This window comes from Mauremys mutica, chromosome 3, assembly GCF_020497125.1.
Source record: "Mauremys mutica isolate MM-2020 ecotype Southern chromosome 3, ASM2049712v1, whole genome shotgun sequence".
Lineage (NCBI taxonomy): Eukaryota > Metazoa > Chordata > Testudines > Geoemydidae > Mauremys > Mauremys mutica.
This window is the reverse complement of record NC_059074.1, coordinates 33,762,475-33,784,306: the sequence shown is the minus strand read 5'-3', so window position 1 is coordinate 33,784,306 and position 21,832 is coordinate 33,762,475. Positions and strand designations below refer to the sequence as shown.

The window sequence follows — 21,832 nt, the reverse complement described above, 5'->3', positions numbered from 1 at the left end:
GGCCAATCCCAACCCCCACAGCAGTTGCAGTTTGCGTTGAACGCCCCCCTCTAGACACAATCAGCCCTGAGCATCTCGGGCAGGGATAAGGTGGGTGCAAAGTGCAAGGGGAGGAAATGTGTCAGCAGCAGCATCTGAGAGTAGCAGAGCAAACTCAGACGGGAAATGAGCTTGCAAAGTGCACCCAGCAAAATGATTGAGGGGATAAGTTGCTTCTATGGAAACTGCAGGCTGATTAACCAAAAAACAATCACTTCGATGGCAAAGTTTTAGCAGGAGCCGGCTTATGCTTGGTTTCAGCTACATTCCCCACTCTGTAAGCACAATGTGTTTCTTGTTATAGCCAACAACAAAAAATGGGACACAGGTTTTTTCCTGTATGGGCTACATCATAATATTAAGCTGTAAGTTTGGTTCTGGACAAACAATCTCTTGTTGCATCGCTGAGATGGAAGTTAATGAATTCCCACAGATGATGTTGGCCAAACAGTGGTCAGCTTGTGACTTGATTTCCAGCATCATGATGTGAGGGGATCAGTATAGAAAAGCACTTTGAAGGGAAGAGGCTGCCTACAGCAGGATTGTTTCTACAAGCTAATTGTACTAAGTGCAGCTGCACAAAGCTGGATCAACAGTAATAGAAGGCGGCGCAGACTTCCTGACGCCAGCCCTGCAGAGCTCCCACCAACAGACTGGCAATTCCAGATTGTTTTCCAGACCTTATCTCTCCCAAGTTTTTTTTTTTTTTTTAATTTTGCGACCGGAACAAAGTAACAGGAAAATCCTTTGTAAAAGCAGAAAATGCTGTTAAAGATCAGTGCGCTTCACAGAATTTGTAACTAAATATTTTGCATGCAGGCTGTCCGACTCCCCCCAAAAGTCCAAAACTGCATTCTTTGAATGGATCTAAAAGGTGAGACAAACAAAAAGGATCAGGCAGTTGAAAGCAATTGGGTTTGGGAGGTATTTCATCAGGTACACTGAAAACCTCTATGTCAAAACATATTTAGCCAACATACTCTTTTTGGTATTTTGGATTGTGGCAACAAGGTGGAGAAGGAACAGGATTAACAACAGATTTTAGTAGAGTCTGATGGCGCAAATATGCAGCAGTTAAAGGCATTTATACTATTTCTAGTTGGTTTTTAGATACGTTTTATTACAAATACAGGGTCTTGGGTGTGAAAACTTTCAAGCTCCTTAATCATAAGGAAAATAAGTGACTGGTAGCCAAGAGCCGATAGACGGGCTCTGCTTCCGACACCGCACTCCATTTTCCCAAGACTTCTTGTGAGCGTCAAACCCAGGAGGCAACAACCTGAATTCTTATGTAACCCAGAGGCTGTTTCCTAGAAAACCACAACAATGTGCATGGTGAGAGAACAGGGTCGGGAACTTTGCAACCATCTCCGCACAGAGAAGGAGCAGCGGTTTCTTGCCTTTCTCATTCTGAGCTCATGACAGTTTCACACGCAGGACCGACGGGGCAGGGGTTTCAGCTCTCCGCTGATAAGGACCAGCCCAGCTAATGCTAACGACCGTGGGCGCTTTGGAGGGCAGCGGCACGGCGGGTGAGGCTGCCGGATGCAATCCGGCGGCGGCCTCTGGTATCCAGCAGGACCCTGCCTCGGCCAGCTGGAGCCGCGGCGGGGGGGGGGGGGGCGCTCGGCACAGAACGAGCCCCCCCGCGGGAATGTCCTGCGGGGCCGGGGGGAGCAGCCGCGTGGGGCCGGGGGCTGGCGCCCCGCCTAGGGCCCCCGTTCAGCATCAGCTCCCTGGGGCTGCAGGGCCCCACGCAGCGGCCGGGAGGCGGGCTCAGCCGGGGGTGTCCGGGTGCCCCCGCTGCAGGTGCGCCCGGGCGGGAGCGGCCAGGCCGGGCCCCGCAGCCTCCCTCAGCCCCGGTCTCCATGGCAGCCGCCTGAGCGGCGCCGCTGGGCCCGGCCGGGGAGGAGGGGGGAGGCTGCGAGGGGTGATGTCACGGGGCTGGCGCCGCACAGTCCGGCCCGGCCCCCGGCGCTGGAGCTGCGCCGCCTGGTCCCCGCTCCCTGGGGAGCCCGCCGGGGAGAGCCTGGCGAGCTGGGGCTCTCAAGGCGGGGAATTCCCTTGCGGGCCCTAGGGCGGGGAGCTCCATCCCCCTCCGCGCCCCAGAGGCTGGGGGTCCGGAGCCCCGCTCGCTACAGGGCGGTCCCTCGGGGCACTAGAGAGGGGGGCGCCCCCGGTGGGAGTGACGGGGGGGGCTCATGCACTAGGGAAGACCCTTCCCCCCACTGCAGGGTTGTGGGCGGGGGGGGGAGGAGTAGAGCACCGCTTTGGGTGACAGGAGCTCGCTTACTTTTCTTCCAGATGTTAACAGCAGCATTTTGAGGTTGGGAATAGAGACACAGATACAGGCTTGGCTCTGACATCTATTGCTGAGGGAGTCTCACGTGGAATGTCATCCAGTCCTGTTTGCAACGTTCTTTGAGATCCTTCGGGGAAATGCTACAGCAGTTTCAAGGGGTCCAGTTTTCTGAGAATCCCTGCACAAAATCCATTCACCTTTGCACAATATGAAAATAAAATCCAGGGCTATGTGTAAAACTGCTGGGACAATTTGGACTACAACGATTAGCCAGGAGGGGTGGGGAGAGTTTCAATGTTTTAGTGATCTCTCTATTGTAAAATCTTTCAAGAGTGAAAGACTTTCAAAACAGGGCTTAAAATCAGTCCAAAAAATGACGGAGTGTAAACACAAATCAAGAGTCCCCAGGCAGAAGTGGAGTTTGTGTGCTCTGAACACCACTTTACATACAGAAAGTACACATGGCATAGCGATGATTTGATCACAGAATCAATTAATCTGGTTAATCCCTCTTCATATAACTCCGCTTTATAAAACAAATTTTTAAAAAATGTGAAGTGTCAAGTATTCAATATGAAAGAACTAAACCAGCTATGAATGAACCAGTCCTTTGCAAAAGCCTAGGAGGACGTTTCTGTAACATTGTTTCATTATCCAGGGATGGCAAATAATGAGAGAAACATGAAGATATTTGTGTACCAATAATAGTGTCAAAACAAAACCGGTTCCACTGGGGCACATGTGGAACAGAAATACAAGCAAGTCAGTAGGGTAAAATCTGTGATAGTAAATCACCAGATTTAATATAAATGAGATTTTGTTAATTTAGTGTTTTAGAAGGATTGGAGTTGCAGTTGTTTATTTTAATTAAGCTGTTGATTATTTGCCACACAGGTTTTTATTGACTGTGCCTTTTAATTGTACGTAAACAATGTACTTGTCTTCCTGTAAGATTGAATGGAGAGATTCACTTTCACCCTTCACATTTCAAAATGATTGAATTGTGTTCCTGTCAGGCTCAGCACCGCCTACACCCCTAGATAAAAGCCCTGGGGCAAATAAGCTTGTGTTGCAGTCAGCAAAATGTCCTGTCAGAGACCTCCCCAAACACCAGCTAAGGAATGCAACATTAATTGGAGGAAAATATTGATTGATCCCTATAGAGCTCTGCCTCCAGTTCCCAATAATGATCCCTTCCCCCCACCCTCAAATGGAGTATGATGTAGCTATGCAACAAGGACCCAACAACATGGATAAATCAAATACTTGTGTGTCTTCTTAAATACAATTCTCGAATACCCACACTGACTTTACATCTATATATTAATGTAGTGTAAGTGGTTTTTGTGCAATACAGAACTGAGTGTGTTGGAAAATTTAACAATTTACAATACAATAATTTTATATCGTATATAATTTCCATATCTAGAAGTTTACAATTTCATAGCTTTAGTCTTCCTTGAGTAGTCTGTGACACTGTGGGAATTAGTTCTGATAATCAGCAGTTGAGTGCAAGACAAAATGTGGAAAATGCAATTGGGCAAAAGGAAAATTTCAAAGACTGTTTCTCTCATCAAAATAATCACTGTATGTTTGTAATGTTTCTGGAAGATGTGTTTCATTGGCTTCAGCAAAAGCAAAGATGCAAAAGTACAGTACAGTAAGTATCCTCATTTGTCACCAGAATCAGTCTATGCAGAATTAATTACAGTAACGTCACATGCACTGGTGGGTTACAGGTCAGCAGCCTTTCAGAGGTAATATGTGTAAATGAACTTTCAATATTTGCCTAATGATCACCAATTAATAGCAATTTAAAATAGCCCTATCCTATTTATGAGACAGCAAGCTAACAGTGCAGTGACTTCTCAGTCCTTTAAAGCCCTGAGCTATTAGCTCTGTAGCTGAGTTTTCTGTCATTATAGGAAAAAGTTCCAGTTGTTCTTGTTCATTTATTTACTTAACTTTTTTATGCTTATACCTCCTGCAGTGCTTCAGCTTACAATGCTTATTAGTGAAGCTGACCGCTGATGTATGCAAGCATATTAAAAAAAGAAAGACCTGTTTGTTACTATAATTCAAATTGGCTTTCAGGAAGTATCAGGCTTCACTGACACCATGTAACAACTGCAGACTTTATCTGGTCATGGTGTATTCTGCACTTAGCATGCTTTGTAGTGTGTCCATTCCTACCCCACCACACATACAAATGCTCATAATGTGCTTATGCTCCCAAAGCCTAGTTCATTTTCAGATCCTAAATTTGCAAAATTTTTCATTCCAACTTTATCCAAGCTAGCTCTATAAAATGAAGAAGAAAATATTAGGGGATCGTCTGTTGTACTGGAGAGGGCTGAGAGCTCTGTGATCAGACCTGGCTCTTTGCAACCACAATGCAAAATGCCCATTTCATTCCTTTCTCAGTGCCTTTGTAAAATGAGTCAGGAGGGCTCAGCAGTTACTGTACAGTATTTACTATCCTCAGCTGTGCCTAGAATAGCCACACCCCCTTCCCTACGATTGGCTCAGAATGCGGAAGGCCTGAACCTTCTTTTAGTTTTTTTTGTACCAGTGAGAATGTTTCCCCGCCTGATGGACACATTGGGTGCCTCCAATGGCAGCAAGCACTAGCTGGATTTGGCAGCTCCTGAGCCTGCACTATAAAAGCAAGTAGAGGTAGCTTGCTGCTTCATTCTGAGCTCAGGCAGCTGCTTAGAGAAAGAAAAGGAAGGGAGACAGTCGAGCAGGCAGAGAGATCCTAGTGTGTGTTTTCGGTACCCTGGAAGTCGGGCTGTCTCCCAGCATGAAAGCTTTCAGTCCTGTGAGATCCGTCAGGAAAAACAGCCTCTCTGAACACACCCTGGGAATATCCCGGAGCAAAACCCCCATGGATGATCCTATGAGTTTGCTATACAACATGAACGACTGCTACTCCAAACTGAAAGAGCTAGTGCCCAGCATCCCTCAGAACAAGAAAGTGAGCAAGATGGAAATCCTGCAGCACGTTATTGACTACATACTGGACCTGCAAATTGCTTTAGACTCACACCCCAGTATTGTCAGCCTCCATCACCAGAGACCAGGACCAAATCCTTCCTCCAGAACTCCCCTGACTACCTTAAACACAGACATCAGCATCTTGTCATTACAGGTAAATGTCTTAGCCCTGGCTGTACGCAGTGTTGTTGTAGCTGTGTTGGCCTGAAGAAGAGCTCTGTGTAAGCTTGAAAGCTTGTATCTCTCAGTAACAGAAGTTGGTCGAATAAAAGATATTACCTCACCTACTTTGTCTCATTAGCCCTGGCTGGCTTTCTCCCTCCTTGTTGGCTGTCTTCATGGCCTATATCCAGTGTCTGAGATTGGACCTTAATAATGATAATGGACATTGCTGTTAGGAAGTCAGTATTAGTGATGTATCTTTTATGATAGGGAGTGACTGGCATGAGAAACAGTTGCATGGTTTTTTGTAACTAAACTAATCATTTTAGATTGAAATAGATGAAAATGCCCCAACTGCTAGGCAGCCCTAGTAATGCTGGTTGCCATTGTGAATCTAAATCGTGACATGTCATATGGAATGAGCTTCATGCTTCAGAGTATTTTGTATTTTTTGTTGTGCTGTTAAGATATTTAACATTGTGCTGTTTTGTTTTATTTTTCTTCTTTGCAGGCATCTGAATTCCCTTCAGAATTAATGTCAAATGACAGCAAAGCACTTTGTGGCTAAATTCAATGGTGAGTGTTTGTGGCTCTTGGTTTTCAACAAATAAATATAATGCAAAATACAATTTATTTTGGGGAGGAAAATGTGTGTATGGGCTTGGATTTAAGACACATTTTAATTTATAATAAAAGTAACAGGTTTATCAGAGGATGCCTTTATAACCAGTAATCAGGCCATAACAATTGCACTAGTAATTCATTTGGGGGTAGCCCATCTGAAAGTGTAGTTTCACCTTTGCAAATAAATAGTGTAGACTGTTTGCTCTGATACTGTCCCTTTGTACTTAATATATTACCACATAATGTAAATTGTCATTATCTGTTCCTAAAACCCTAACCTGCAGATGAAATGACTGATTTAGTTGAGGATTTTAGCATAATCCATTAAATTTTGTGATGTGGGGTTGTCTGCACTATCAGTTAAATAAGTGTCTGCTTTTAATCAAATAATTGCTGTAAGAGGCAGACTGGCGCCTCTGAGCAGTGCAGTTACAGAGATCCAAATAGAGATTGGACTGAGAATCCTCTTTCTCCCCCTCCTGCTGAACGTATGTTATTTTAATGTTTAATTTGTGCTTTTGAGGGGTGTGTATGTGTGTTTTGCATCTGGACGCCAGGGTTTGCCCAATCTTTGAGTGTTTGGTTAAATGTTCAAACTGTGGCTTCCTCTCTGGCGCCAGTCTGTCCGGATCTCTGCCCTGTTAGCATTCTCCTAAATACTCCTCTTTTCAATCTTTTGCAGGTGTTTGCTGACTTCTTTTCCCCACAAGAAAATGTCTACAGGATTTTCTTTTATTTTTTTTTCGAGGTGCTGAACTTATTTTTCAGCTGTAGCTGGAGGGGGAATCTACATCTAATTAAATGGACCTTTTAAAACTAAGAAAGAAGAAAGAAACTGAGATCTCTCTCCACCCCCTCAACTTGGACTGATCTTAGCTATTTATGAAGAGACTTTTAAATGCCCTTTCCCTAGTCGGAAGGTGTCCTTTATATACTATTCCCAGCATGGGGAGTGAAACATAAACTCACAAGGAATTGCCCATTTTCAAGCAGACTTTGCCTTTTTTTCCAAAAGGTGGAGCGTGAGTACCAGAAGGATCCAGTGTTCAGTTTCTTAGGGAAGTCCATGGTCGGAAATGACCTTTTGACGCAAGCCTAGGATTGAATGCTGTGTATATATTTATATATAAATATATACATATATATATATATGAGAGTGAAACCTTGTGAACTCTTTAATCAGAGTTTTCTTGTATAGTGGCAGAAATGTACATTTCTGCAAAAAGTGTAATGATGTACTTAATCATGCTAAACTTTTTATAAAAGTTTAGTTGTAAACTTAACCTTTTTTATACAAAATAAATCAAGTGTGTTTATTGAATTGATTTCCTGCTTTATTCTTGGGGACCAACAGTTTGTTGGGGATGGAGGTGTTATAATTTTACAAAGTAAGAGTTCAAATGTATGTAGAACATAAATAATAAAATTACTATGTTACTATTTTTAATTCTTGTAATTTGACTAAATCTTATTTAAATGTATGTTCCAAACTTCTAGCCAATCACCTTATAAACAGTGTATAAGGAATTGCCAGAGTTGTGGATTATTACAGAGCGGATGCCATTGAGGAACAGTTTGGAAATATACACAAAAGTAGTTAGTCCTAAGAAATTCCCTTGGTGTTTGATTCTCCCCCCCCCCCTCCTTGTTGATGACTCACTTTCAGTTCTCCAGTAGTGCTGCCCAAGATCTGGTAACTTGCTTTTAGAATAATTACACAGAATTAAGGGTTGCGGCTGGCTATTAGTCTCCCAACCACTTAATTTCTGCAAAAGGCTTTGAATGCAAAAGTTGGTGATGCGTTAACATGTGATTTGGAATAATGAAGTGACTCTTGCCTTTCCACACTGGAATTTACATGCTTCCATGCAATAGCTCAATGAAATGGGTTTTCTAATCAGTTGCAGCAGCTTCTCCATATGACTATTGAGAATTGAACTAAATCACTGCTGTGTTACTGATTAAACTTTGGCTGGTCCTAGCATTAACTCTTTCTCCATCAGAAAGAAATTAAGCCTGTAACGAGACTCAACATTTTTAAAAGCAGAGTGTGATTTGGTATTTCTTATGTATACACTCTTGTACTACTCAAGGGCATTTGTTGTACTGTACTTGTCCACTGTAAATTACCTGTCTTCATTTGATTTATTTTGTTGCCATAACATAAGGAGGGTGGGGATGCATTTACTTGAATCTCCTGGTATTGCATTCTAGTTTAAACTAAGCTATAAAGTTTCCTAAACTGGGAATTCTAAATAAGTAGACTTCAAAGTCCTATAACTAAATGGAGTTATTTGCAGTGGAATGAGGGGAACTCTGATAATGGTCTGGGTAAGGACTGTTCTGCAGAGGAATTACCTTAGGCCTGGTGAGTGGGGATGAGATTTGTGCACTCTGAGGACTCTTCCAGGGAAAGGCACCGCACCTGAGGCCAGTAACACTTTCTGCAGAGTGAACAGGTGTGTGGGTGGTGGCACCACACAGTCTGCATCAGCTGCCTTTCCTTGCCCTTGACACCAAATCCATCCTCGGAAGCTGGGGAGAAAGCCAGCTCTGATCTCTTAATACAGAAGCTGCTCTGACCAATCAGAATTGCGACCCTTTGTGAGTCACAAGAACACAAGCATTGCATTGAAAGTCTGGATTCAGAATAGGGTGAGATGGGGGAGGAGAGCTAATCTACTGCTTCTCAAACTACACCCACCTCCCTGTCAAACCAGTGATTAAAAGTCTCCAGAACTGTAGCAAACGTTCAATGCCTCCTGTGGACAATCCCTGCTACTGGCTCAGCAACAGTAGGGCTGCATGCAGTTTGGTCTAACTTTGCACAGTGAATGGTTAACCCCATGGGAAAGTATTTAAATAAAAAAAAAACAAAAAAAACCCCCTTAACTTCATTTACACAAGTCAATGAATCTTAATGCCCCTAAAATCATTCTTGCAGATGAATTTTCTCTAACCCAAATCAGGCCCCAGGATTTTAATCTGTTTTGAGGTCTTCAGTCTTTTTTTCCCACAGAAACAAGCTAACTGGCAGGTTCCCCCCTCCTTCTCAAAGCTGATTTTCCACCTAAAGCTTGAGTCAGGCTGAGGCTGTAAACAGGCAGCAGTGTGTGTTGCTGTATGGCCACTTTTCCTCTTTTTTGGGGGGGTGAGGAGGTTTACGAAGTTAAGAAAAAACCTGGCAGGAGCATTAAGGATTACAGCATAACCCCTTAGAAAGCAAGGCACTGTGTTTCTTGGACACTTTTCAATTATGGGGTGACAAATACATTAGTAGACCCAAACTAATGTTTCTCACTCATGTACTGTCAAAACAGGAGCTTTTCCATTGCCAAGGATGTGGGGGGGTTTCTTGTAGGGTGGCAGGGGAAAGGGAGAAGAATAGAAAACCACACCTGCTTTTAAAAATGCAAATTAAATTGTTTCCTTCTTCAAGGATTAACTACCTGTGATTTAATTTGGCATTTCCACCACACATTTCCTCTGACCAGTGCTTGGGGCTTATTAGTCACCTAGTTCTACGTTTTACTAGAGATTCACGCTCATTGGTTCATACTGAATATTTTATAGTTCAAAAAGATCAACTGCAAAGTTAAAGCTTGGTTCCTGGAACTTTCACATTGATGCTCATATGAAGAATTGGACCACCCTTTTTTGTATAATATTGGCCTCATAAGCCAAGCATACATTAAAAGTTTCTGCATGAATAGGGAATCCTAGATCAATTACTTTTCACCCTCTTTCTGGGGCCTGCTGTAGGCTATAAGATTATACTGTATCCGAATACAGCAGCTGCCAACAGTCATGTTACATGACTTGATGCTGAACATGGTAGATCAGGACAAATCATGGTCAACAAGTTAGTTAAAATGTGTTAGCAAACGTGTTTATTAGCTGTAAAATTATGTGGCATAGACCAGGCCTAAAAGTTGCAAATGCAGCCAGAGATTTAAGTGTAAAGGCCCCATTGGCAAACAAGAGAACCCAACAAGGGATTTAAGAATATTCTCGCTCCAGAAGATTTGGGGTGATAAAGAGTTCTTCAGAACCTTTCATCAGGTTACAGACAACACAGAGTCCCTTTGTTTTTGCTGACCATTTCCAAAGCAGATGAAAAGGTTTCAAATGCATTGAAATATTTATCACAAGTCATTTAAAGAATCAGTGCAAATATTTTGACAAAATTGCTACAAAGAGTCTTGACTCTAGATTAAAATTAGTACCTCTGAGTCACATTCCATTCATGTTGGTCTCTTTATAATTCTTTACTCATGTAACATGGACTAGCCATGGAGGGTGAGCACCACCTTCTGGTCTAGGTAAAGAAGGCAGATTCCCCCTTTTTTTAAATGCCTGCTTTCTCTTTTTAACTTATGTCTGTACTGTGCACAAATCATCTTTAAGAAAGAAATCAGTTGATGCTTTAAATTTTAGTGAATAAGGGAAAAGTGCAATCCTTTATGGATTATTTTAAATTTTATAATTTCATCCTGACAGTTCAGATGAAAATGTATAAATTGGATGAAAATCCAGTACATCACTTCTGTTGCCTGTGCTGATTCAACTTTGAAGCCTGAAGTTCTTAAAAATTTGGTACCTGAAGTCTGAAAGAAAGGTTTAAATGAAAATTAATTTTTTAAATGTATTTTGTTCTTGTGAGGAGTAGAGCCATGTTCATACACCATACCGATTGTTTTTATTTGTTTTTGGGAAAATAAAACAGGTTTTCCCACATAATTTTGTGTGTGTAGAAACTGGGGAAAAGTTATTTGTCCCATCAAAGGAAATAGTTTGTGGAAGAACACACCCTGGCATAATCCATGCCATGTAGGAAACATCTCAAGTATTAATTAAGAAGAAGAATAACACTTATGTGTAAATCTCTCTCTCTTAGCAAGCACATCAGTAAACTTAAAACTGGGAGAGCAGCTGGAGAGAATAACATTCTCCCTTTCCATTGCCATAATTTCATCTCTTGCTGCATCATATTACATTTTATACAGCCTAGATTGTAAATTGTATGGGCTGGGGGATTGTATTATATATCTGTAAAATGACACTAACAGCTAAGAGAAAACTAGCAGTACTGAAGGCCTTATTCAAGACATCAATGGAAAGACTCTTAGTATAGTAGAATAATAAAGGAAAACACGGGCAGAACATTTTCAGGCTATTTGAAATAGACCAGACACAAGCAAACTACTAGAAATACACAACGAAGCCTTATCACCAGAGCATGATACTGATTTAGAAGGTATTACAATAAAAGAAGTTAGCAAGCACATCAGTAAACTTAAAACTGGGAGAGCAGCTGGAGAGAACAACATTCCTGGAGAGATACTTAAAGCAAGTGACAAAATAGCCCTTCAGACTTTCCTTGTGATTTTGGCTCCAACCTGGGGAGATGAGGCCGTGCCAGCAAAATTGCCAAAGAAGGCTGAGCTTACCAACTGCAACAACTGAAGAGAACTGCATTACTCTCAGTGCCTGGGAAAATCACTTGCAACATCATCCTGGAATGCATTAAGAAACTAATAGATCTTGTACTTAGAGAGACAGAAGAAAGTTTTAGACAGGAGGGTTTCAGAGAGACCCACACCAGAATATTCTGTATTCTAGCGGCTAGAGCACTCACCTGAGAGCTGAGAGACTGTATTAATTTCAATGGACTATATAACCCTTGTTCTTGTTCCCTTTAGCTGGAGAGAATTTTACTTGACTGTCTTTTAGAGGTAACTGTTCTTTTTAGGGAAAAGGGAAGGGCTGGAGCTGGAGCTGTTAAAATCGAATCCTATTTCTTAGAAGACAAAACAAGACAAGGAGGGAGAGAAAGGACCAGTGAAGAGAGAAAATGCAGTGTCTGTTTCTGGTGTTGACTCTTGCTTGCAACTCCCCTGCTGGAGAAACACAAGCATGGCACGGTATCTTATTAGTAAGGCTACATTTTAGTCATGGGTATTTTTAGTAAAAGTCATGGACAGGTCATTGGCAGTAAACAAAAATTCATGGCCCGTGACCTGTCCATGACTTGTACTATATATCCCTGACTAAATCTTGGGGGGAGGGAGAAGTGGTCCAGCGGCACCGTGGGTGCTGGGTGGGGGGACGAGGAGGGGAAGCGATGGCACACAGCCCGGGAACCCCACTGGTGCTGGCAGTTGGGGGGGGGTGTTGGTGGGGCTGGCAGGCAGGCTTCCTACCTGGCTCTGCACCTTTCTGGAAGCAGCAACCTCCCCCTCCTTCAGCTCCTAGGTGGAGGCATGGCCAGGCAGCTCTGCGCGCTGCCTCTGCCAAGAGCACCAGCTGAGCAGCTCCCATTGGCCAGTGATAGGCCTTTTTATTTGTACTAATTTAGCTTTTCTGTTTTCCTTTTTCACCTTTTGCCAGCAACATTTGTTGTTTTGAGATATTGTGACCACTTATGAACTTTCACTTACTTTTCACAGTTGAATTTACAAATTAGGATAAATATTATAAACATGACCCACTTTCTTATCCCTTCTCCGCATCAGGCAGAGGTGGGACGTGAACCAGGAGCTCCCTCATCCCCAGTAAGTGCCTTAACAACTGAGCTAAAGGTTATAAGGGACTCATCCCTCCTCCTTCTCCCTGCTCCCAAGTCATCTTATGGGGAGTTAGCATCCTCTGAGCACATTTACTGGATTGGGCTCTGCAGGCAAGATATGCCTAGTTTGAGGGTCCCACAAGGGCCTAGGTATAATTAAGCCCCTTCATTTTCAGTTTAAACTGATTTTACAGAAAATTCCTGTGTTTTACAAAAAGTATTTTTCAGGTTTTTTCTGCTTTTTGCTCTACTTTTGTATCATTCAAATATATAAAAATAACTTGTTTTATTAGGAAAATACAATATATTGCATGAGCTATAAGTATTATGATAATACATTAGTCTGTGTGTATATGCAAAGCTGCCTGTTGAAGTAAGCCTATGTATTAGTCTAGAAAATACACACAATAAACAAACAAGCGCGTGCCCAAGCTCTGAAGTGCATGTGCATCTGAACGTACTGATGAATCTCACGCCTACCACATACACATTTCAAGCTCTTAGCAGATAACGGTTTAAAGATTTGAGACACTAAAATGAGAAGAAAATGAAAATCTGTATCAGAATACATTTCAGAATACAAGTATTTAAAAGTTTAAAAAAACAGGAGAAAAGGATGAAGTTGAGTGTATGCGCTGCAAATGGCGTGGCCCAATTATTAAATGTAAATATTTATAGGCTAATAGTTCTAAGTCTACAACAGTAAACTGTTTATTCAAATGAAAAGTTTTATTTGGGATTAGATATGTATTGTTTTCTTAAACTCAGAGGTGGCATTGTGTTTTGAGTTCTGTTTTAGTTTTGCAGCAAACCACATTGATGAATGGAATTCAAAGCATTAATCTACTTCCGGGATTCTCAAACTTCACAGCAACGCGACCTCCTTCTGACAACAAAAATTACTACACAACCCCAGGAAGGGGGATTGGGGCCTGCCAGAGCCCTGCCGCCCTGGGGTGGGGGAGGGTCAAAGTCCAAGCCCAAGGGCTTCAGCCCCAGGTGGGGGCCTGTAACTTAAGTCCTGCCACCCAGGGCTCAAGCCCAAGCCCAAGCCCCACTCCCCAGGGCTGAAGTCTTTGGGCTTCGGCCCTGGGGGATACGGCTCGGGCTTTGGCCCCAGGCGGCAGGGTTCAGGCTTTGGACCCAGGCCCCAGCAAGTCTAAACACCAGCCCTGGCAACCCCATTAAAATGGAGTCGCAACCCACTTTGGGGTCCTGACCCCCAGTTTGAGAACCACTGATCTACTGAATACTTTTTCCCATCTTTCCATCCACCAAACCAAACCCCAATATTGATTCAGAAAAAATATTAATAGTTTTTTGTACTGGTTCTCATCTGTTTTTGTTGTTGTGGCAATAAACACTGATAAATTCCTGGGAAAAATTAAAATAAAATAAAAACTGAAAACGAAGGGCCCTGGGTATAATACAGGCACAAGCTGCTGGGTGGGGTCAGGACTGAGTTGACTGCATTCATGCCCATCTGCCAAAACATAGGTATCTAGAGGACTTTAACAGCAGAAAGTTAGGCACCTGCAGGGTTAGGCAGCAGCTGAGTAGAGTTTTTGTGAATGCCAACATTGACTAAATATTGGAGTGAGGTGCCTGTCACTTTAAGGACATAAATCCCTTTGTGAATCCAGCTCTCCCTGTCTTTTGCTTTAACAACAAGAGCATCCTTCCTCTCCAGATAATCAGTTGAATTGCAAGACAGACTATACTGTAGCACCCAGCATTTACAAAGGCCATATGCTAGCAGCACTGTTAGTTAAGAAAGACACAAAAAAAGAAATTGAAGCAAATACAAATAGCTTAGTCAAGTCAACCACAGCTGCGACAATGAGAAGCCCATCTGCCACCTTGATCCATTCCTTAAAAAAAACACAAACAGCATGCGCTGTCCCCCTAGGGCAGGCGGGGGGGGGCTCCAGCTGTGAACCCTGCATGGCTGTCAGTGCCCCACACTCAGCTGTCAGTGCCTCATAATGCTCTGCTTCGGTCAGTGCAAGCGCTCCTAGTGAGGACATGCACCGCCAGCAGAAGAAGGGCAACGTGGATACCAACAGCCAACTGAATTACTGTAGTGGCGGTAGGTCGATCTAAACTATGTCGACCCAATTTTGTAGTGTAGACAAGCCCTGAGAGATCGTGTATTTTTGTGTCCCATCTTTACCTAACCTGACACAGTTCTCTGTCTTACACTGTTGCAATTGTTGGAAGCTACCCTAGAGAACAATCCCTATCTCCTGTGCAGTCTCACAAAGATATTGATGCATAGATAACATAGCATTGTATGAGATTAGAAAAATTATTCAGATTTTAGGTAACTAAGCTAATTATATTAATTGCCAAAATAAGTCATTATAAGGTGTGTTTTTTTCAATTAATATTTCCATACAAGCATACCATGACCTTGGCACCCAGTGCTTAGACCAGATCAATAGAAATTTCTGCTCAAAGGTTGATAGTATGATCTAGCTCTAGGTTTTTACTAGTGATGGTGAAACCTCAAAAGGTTACTCAACATTATTATATGAACCTCCTGGGTCTACATAGATGGGCTACAAATCTGTTAAGTCTCTCTTTTACTTGCAGGATAGCAAGCTTTTTTTGTGGGAGGTCTGCCTTTGATTGGGACAGAAATCTCATAAAAACAGTTTTTGGATATTTTGACACACTTAGTCAGGTTCTCATATTGCTCATATGCATAGTAGCTGAGTGCCTTCAAGAAGTGAATTAAGCGACATCTGTCACATATAGCTTGTTCTCTCTTTCATCTTCTCTCATGGGGAAACTTGTACCTGAAGTGGAGCTAACAAAACACAGGTGTGAGATGTCTGCATCAAACGTCGTTGCTTATATGCCTGCTGCTACAAGCTGCAACAACTTCAGGCTCTTTGCAGCTCTTGGATTCAAATCCAGGAGATAGTCCAAGCTGGAGGGGATGCAACTGTGAATTGATGTAGCTAGGTCTTCATCTGTGAGAAAATGGTGCATCTTCCTGGCTGGGCAAAGGTGTTGAAAACTGAACACTCCACCCCCTTCAGCTAACATGAGACACAATACTACTAGTTCCTGTAGCAACTTGCACATCCAAGAGTAATGAGGAATTTAGCATGGCCCCCAGGCATTGTACCAAAAAAGAACAGTAGTGTGTGTGGTGGTGTCTGATTTTGAGATGTGACAAACTCCGTTTTTTTGGGCAAGCAGGTTTGATTTCCATTTCCTCTCTCAAACACTACTACAATATCTCTGAATCCACATGTAAATCACCTGCCTGGCCCTCACAGAGCAACTCTCCTCTTCTGTTGCATCTGATTTATACATAGATAGCTGTGTCACAGCCAAAATTAGCATCCTTTCTCTCAGAGTGTCTACGTTACTTTACATAATTGTTAAGAGAATTATGCAATCATAGCCGTAATGTTCCCATATTTTAAATAATTTAATATTTCTCATCAATAAGCCCATCCATATCAAATATGATTTACTGACAGATAAGTATCTCGTCAGTCCCATGGAAGCATGTGGCTCATATTTAAAATCGTGTGGTGATTTCATCAACTTTCTTAACAGGAAGGGTCTGTTCACATAGATGAGTACCTGCAAAGAGTTTTGCACCTATAGTAGCCTTTTAAATAACATATGGTATCTTTCACTTAGCAGGCATTTATAGAAATTCAATACATTTCTCTCTCAAAATTCGATCAAAACTTTATAAGTAAAGCAATTTGGGGTAAACTTTCCAAAAAATGGCTCTGAAGAATAACTTAAACTGTTTTTAGTGCCTTTGAGAGTCTCTGACCAGTGAATCAGATACATTGAGGCTTCTTGATCTGTTCACCCTGGTGATGACTGCTACATATTTCTTGAGCACTTATTTGCAAGTAAAAAAATGATAAAAGTTCATTCCATTAAAGGTACCTATGAACAAGCTTGAAGTTGTCCATGAAAATGTTTGAGTTTTGCAAGCAAAGGCCTCCCTTTCCCTTCAAAGTTTTGTATTTAAGTACCTGAAAGGAGAGGTTACTTCACAGAATCATAGAATATCAGGGTTGGAAGGGACCTCAGGAGATCATCTAGTCCAACCCCCTGCTCAAAACAGGGCCAATCCCCACCTAAATCATCCCAGCCAGGGCTTTGTCATGCCTGACTTTAAAAACCATTAAGGAAGGAGATTCCACCACCTCCCTAGGTAACCAATTCCAGTGCTTCACCACCCTCCTAGTGAAAAAGTTTTTCCTAATATCCAACCTAAACCTCCCCCACTGCAACTTGAGACCATTACTCCTTGTTCTATCATCTGCCATCACTGAGAACAGACGAGCTCCATCCTCTTTGGAACCCCCTTTCAGGTAGTTGAAAGCAGCTATCAAACCCCCTCCTCATTCTTCTCTTCTGCAGACTAAACAATCCCAGTTCCCTCAGCCTCTCCTCATAAGTCATGTGCTCCAGCCCCCTAATCATTTTTGTTGCCCTCCGCTAGACTCTTTCCAATTTTTCCACATCCTTCTTGTAGTGTGGGGCCCAAAACTGGACACAGGACTCCAGATGAGGCCTCACCACCTATCAAATAGAGGGGAATGATCACACCCCTACTTATACAGCCCAAAATGCCGTTAGTCTTCCTGGCAACAAGGGCACACTGTTGACTCATATCCAGCTTCTCATCCACTGTAACCCCTAGTCCTTTTCTGCAGAACTGCTGCCTAGCCATTCAGTCCCTAGTCTGTAGCAGTGCATGGGATTCTTCCGTCCTAAGTGCAGGACTTTGCACTTGTCCTTGTTAAACCTCATCATATTTCTTTTGGCCCAATCCTCTAATTTGTCTAGGTCCTTCTGTATGCTATCCCTACCCTCCAACATATCTACCACTCCTCCCAGTTTAGTGTCATCTGCAAACTTGCTGAGGGTGCAATCTATGCCATCCTCCAGATCACTAATGCTTTTGTTACTTACCTTTCAAGTAACAAGTTCTTTGAGATGTTTTGTCCCTATTGGTACTCCACTGCAGGATGTGTGCACACCCACATGCTCGCAGTTGGAAACTGCAAAATAGCGCCTGTGGGCCCACACCTGCACAGAGCAATGCTTTATGCTCCTAATGAGAGAATATAGGGGAGGTGCAAGCCACTCCATTCTTTCTCATCTGTGAAGCCAGAGACTCCACAGGAAAGAAGAGGGCAGGAGGTAGCACACCCATAGGGACAAAACATCTCGAAGAACTCAAGTTAATATAAAGGTAAGTAACCTCTTCTCTTTCTTTAAGTATATGTCTGTAGGGATGTGCCAACTTAAGAGACTCTCAAGCAGTAACTCAATGAGGAGGTGGGTACTGAGGAGATAGGTCCAGAACAGTTCAGAGGACTGAATCATCAAAGGTGGTGTCATGTGTGGAAGCAGTTAAGATGGGGTAATGCTTGACAAAAGTATAGAGAGAAGACCAGGTTGCAGTTCTGCAGATTTCTGTTATGGGAACATTCTTCAGTAGAGCTATAGATGTGAATGACACAGAGACTCAGAAAGTCTTGGTCCTGTCCAGATAGAAGGCAAGGGCCCTTTTAATATCCAATAAATGAAGACTTGATTCTTCTCTGGAGGCATGAGGTTTTGATAGAACACTGGCAGGCAAATCTTCTGGTTAATGTGATATTCTGAGGAGACCTTTGGGAGAAAATGAGGATGGGGACATAATATAACTTTGTCCGGTAAAAGGTGGTATATGGTGGATCAGCCACGAGTGCTCCCAGCTCTCCCATTCATCTTGCTAAAGTAATGGTGATTAGGAAGTTGAGGGAGAGGTGGAGGAGAGACCTTGTAGCCATCAGTTGGAAAGGGAGTTTTCTCAGGGCATTAAGAATTAGGTTGAGAGGTCCCACTGTGTGGGCTGGGTTCTGAACAGGAGAAAATAAGTTGCATAGGCCCTTGAAGAATCTGGCTGTGAAAGAGTGAGCGAAGACTGAAAAGCCATGAATGGGAGAATGGGAAGTAGTGACGATGGCCCAAATGTACTCTGATAGAGTTCATTGACCGATTCTGTGTCTTTAATTGCAGTAGGTAATCCAGTGTCTTGGGATGTGGGACTTCCAAGGTTTGGGAGGAAGAGAGCACCAGGAGTGAGAACATTTCCACTTTTGGAGTAGGCCTTGTGGATACTGAGCTTTCCCTTGGATAAATGGACCAACTGACCCGCTTTTGAACAGGCTGACTCCATGCTCAAGAGCCATGCTCTGAGATTGAGGGGGGAGGGGTTAGGATGGATGAGAGTCATTGAGTTCTGTGTCAAGAGATCCTTTGGGATAGGAAGTTATAGGTTACAGCTTGAGGAGGGTCTTGAGTATCAGCATTAGAGTTGGATAAGGATAAATCAGGGTGTGGGGCACAGGGGGTGACTTTCCAAAGTGTGAGGGGGTGCTCGACCTCCAGCTCTGCCCCAAACCCAGCCCCCACTCCACTCCTTCCCTCAAGGCCTCACCCTGCTTTGCCTTTTCCTGGCCCTGTCCCACCTATGCCCCCACCTCTTCCCTCCCTCGCTCCACTCACTGCCCTGCCTCTTCCTGCCCAGTTCCGCCCCCCTCCCCCAAGTGCCAGGTCCTCACTCCTCCCCACTTCCTCCCAGCCTCCTGCACGCCGTGAAACAGCTGATTGTGGCAGGCGGGAGGCACAGGGAGGGAAGGTGAGGTGCTGATCTGCAGGGCCTGCCAGTAGGTGGGCAGCGCTGTGGGGTGCAGGGGCTGCTGGTGGTTGCTCAGCACCCACCGTTTTTTTCCCATGGGTGCTCCATCCCTGGAGAACCCACGAGTCAGCGCCTATAGTGCGGGGATATGATGTTATCAGAGCATCCCCCATAGAATTGGATCCATAACCTTCTCTGGAGCAGAACACACAACATTTTGCATTAAGAACATAAGAATGGCTATACTGGGTCAGACCAAATGTCCAGCCAGCCCAGTATCCTGTCTACCAACAGTGGTCAATTCCAGGTGCCCCAGAGGGAGTGAACCTAACAGGTAATGATCAAGTGATCTCTCTCCTGCCATCCATCTCTACCCTCTCACAAACAGAGGCTAGGGACACCATTCCTTACCCATCCTGGCTAATAGCCATTAATGGACTTAACCACCATGAATTTATCCAGTTCTCTTTTAAACCCTGTTATAGTCCTAGCCTTCACAACCTCCTCAGGCAAGGAGTTCCACAGGTTGACTGTGTGCTGTGTGAAGAAGAACTTGCTTTTATTTGTTTGAAACTTGCTGCCCATTAATTTCATTTGGTGACCCCTAGTTCTTATATTATGCATTGTTCTAGGTGGCGAATAGTTCTACTTGTGGTAGATCCCAGGTCTGGCAGATACATTGGAAGACAGAGTCTTTGAGCTCCCATCTGTGATCTTGCCAGAAGTGTCTGCTCAGGTAGTCTGCAATTCTGGAGGCCTGGAAGATAGATAGCTGATACCTTTATTTTATGGGAAATACACCCGTTCCAGGGCCTTAGTGGCTCTGTGCAAAAGGATTGTGATCTTGCTCTGCTCTGGAGGTTGATGTAATACATTGCTGCCTTGCTAACTCAAGATATTAAGTCCAAAGCAGACTGAAGAATTACAAAGGGATCTCTCAAAACTGGGTGACTGGGCAGGAGAAATTCAGTGTAGATGTAAAGTAATGCACATTGGAAAACATAATTCCAGCTATACACACACAATGAAGGGGCCTAAATTAGCTGTTACCACTCAAGAAAGAGATCTTTGAGTCATTGTGGATAGTTCTCTGAAAACATCCACTTAATATGCAGCAGTTAAAAAAAACTAACAGAATGTTAGGAACCATTAGGAAAGGGATAGATATGACAAAATAATGCCTCTATATAAATCCATGATACGCCCACATCTTGAATACTGCATGCAGATCTGGTCACCCCATCTCAAAAAAGATATATTAGGATTGGAAAAGGTACAAAAATGATTTAGGGGTATGGAAAAGCTTCTGTATGAGGAGAGATTAAAAGGACTAGGACTTTTCAGCTTAGAAAAAAAAACCCAAGAGGGGATATGATAGAAGTCTATAAAATTTTGACTGGTGTGGAGAAAGTGAATAAGGAAATGTTATTTACTCCTTCATATAACACAAGAACTAGTGATCACTCAATGAAATTAATAGGCAGCAGGTTTAAAACAAACAAAAGGAAGCACTTCTTCACACAATGCACAGTCAATCTGTAGAACTCATTGCCAAGGGATGTTGTGAAGGCCAAAACTATAATAGGGTTCAAAAAAGAACTAGATAAGTTCATGGAGGATAGGTCCATCAATGGCTATTAGCCAGAATGGTCAGGGATGCAACACCATGCTCTGAGTGTCCCTAGACTCTGTTTGCCAGGGGATGGATCACTCGATAATTGCCTGTTTTGTTCAGTTCTTCTGAAGTATCTGGCACTCGCCACTGTTAAAAGACAGGATACTGAGCTAGATGAACCATTGGTCTGACCCAATATGTCTGTTCTTATGTTGTACAGCATTACCTTGAGTGACCCTGTATATCTTGGAGGATATATCTGTCATGCATATTATACCACTCTTAGGCCTGGTCTACCCTAGGGATGGGGGGTCGAACTAAGGTACGCAACTTCAGCTATGCGAATAGCGTAGCTGAAGTCGAACTACCTTAGTTCGAACTACTTACCCGTCCTCACGGCGCGGGATCGACGTCTGCGGCTCCCCCGTTGACTCCGCCACCGCCGTTCGCGGTGGTGGAGTTCCGGAGTCGACGGGAGCACGTTCGGAGTTCGATATATCGCGTCTAGATGAGACGCGATATATCGAACTCCGAGAAGTCGATTGCTACCCGCCGATCCGGGCGGGTAGTATGAACGTACCCTTAGCTCCAGAATGTTGATATAGAGTGCTGATTCCTGTGGAGACCATTTGCCTTGGACCCTGTATGTGAGTGCCCCATCCTAACAGAGAGCCATCTGTTCTGCGGATCTTTGATGATGTGGGATGAGAAAATATATTTCCTATGCAGGACCTCTTTGTGTCCTTCCACCACATAAAAGAGTCCAACACCTTTTGAGTTAGTGACATGTTTGGATAGATTGTGTCTCTTTGGAGCACACACTGTTCTTAGCCACATTTGGAGACATAT

The 21,832-nt window shown here is 43.3% G+C and overlaps 1 protein-coding gene and 2 long non-coding RNA genes across 3 annotated transcripts in view; 1 reads left to right on the top strand and 2 right to left on the bottom strand.

Annotated features, from left to right (window-relative positions):
• The window catches only part of LOC123366259, a 68,875-nt gene extending 56,960 nt beyond the window's left edge, over positions 1 to 11,915 (bottom strand). Inside the window, exon 1 of the long non-coding RNA XR_006577994.1 lies at positions 11,763 to 11,915. This is a non-coding gene — a long non-coding RNA (uncharacterized LOC123366259). The remainder of the gene's footprint in view (positions 1 to 11,762) is intronic.
• Positions 1,015 to 8,645, bottom strand: LOC123366258. Its single transcript, XR_006577993.1, has 4 exons — positions 8,483 to 8,645; positions 5,623 to 5,706; positions 2,333 to 2,538; positions 1,015 to 1,349 (listed from the first exon to the last, which is right to left on the bottom strand). It is a non-coding gene; the product is annotated as an uncharacterized LOC123366258 (long non-coding RNA).
• On the top strand, positions 5,022 to 7,445 carry ID2 (inhibitor of DNA binding 2). Its single transcript, XM_045009537.1, has 3 exons — positions 5,022 to 5,492; positions 6,012 to 6,076; positions 6,807 to 7,445. The coding sequence occupies exons 1-2, from the start codon at positions 5,145 to 5,147 to the stop codon at positions 6,066 to 6,068; spliced, it is 405 nt and encodes a 134-aa protein (XP_044865472.1). The 5' UTR covers positions 5,022 to 5,144; the 3' UTR covers positions 6,069 to 6,076; positions 6,807 to 7,445.
• Positions 11,916 to 21,832: the final 9,917 nt, after the last annotated feature.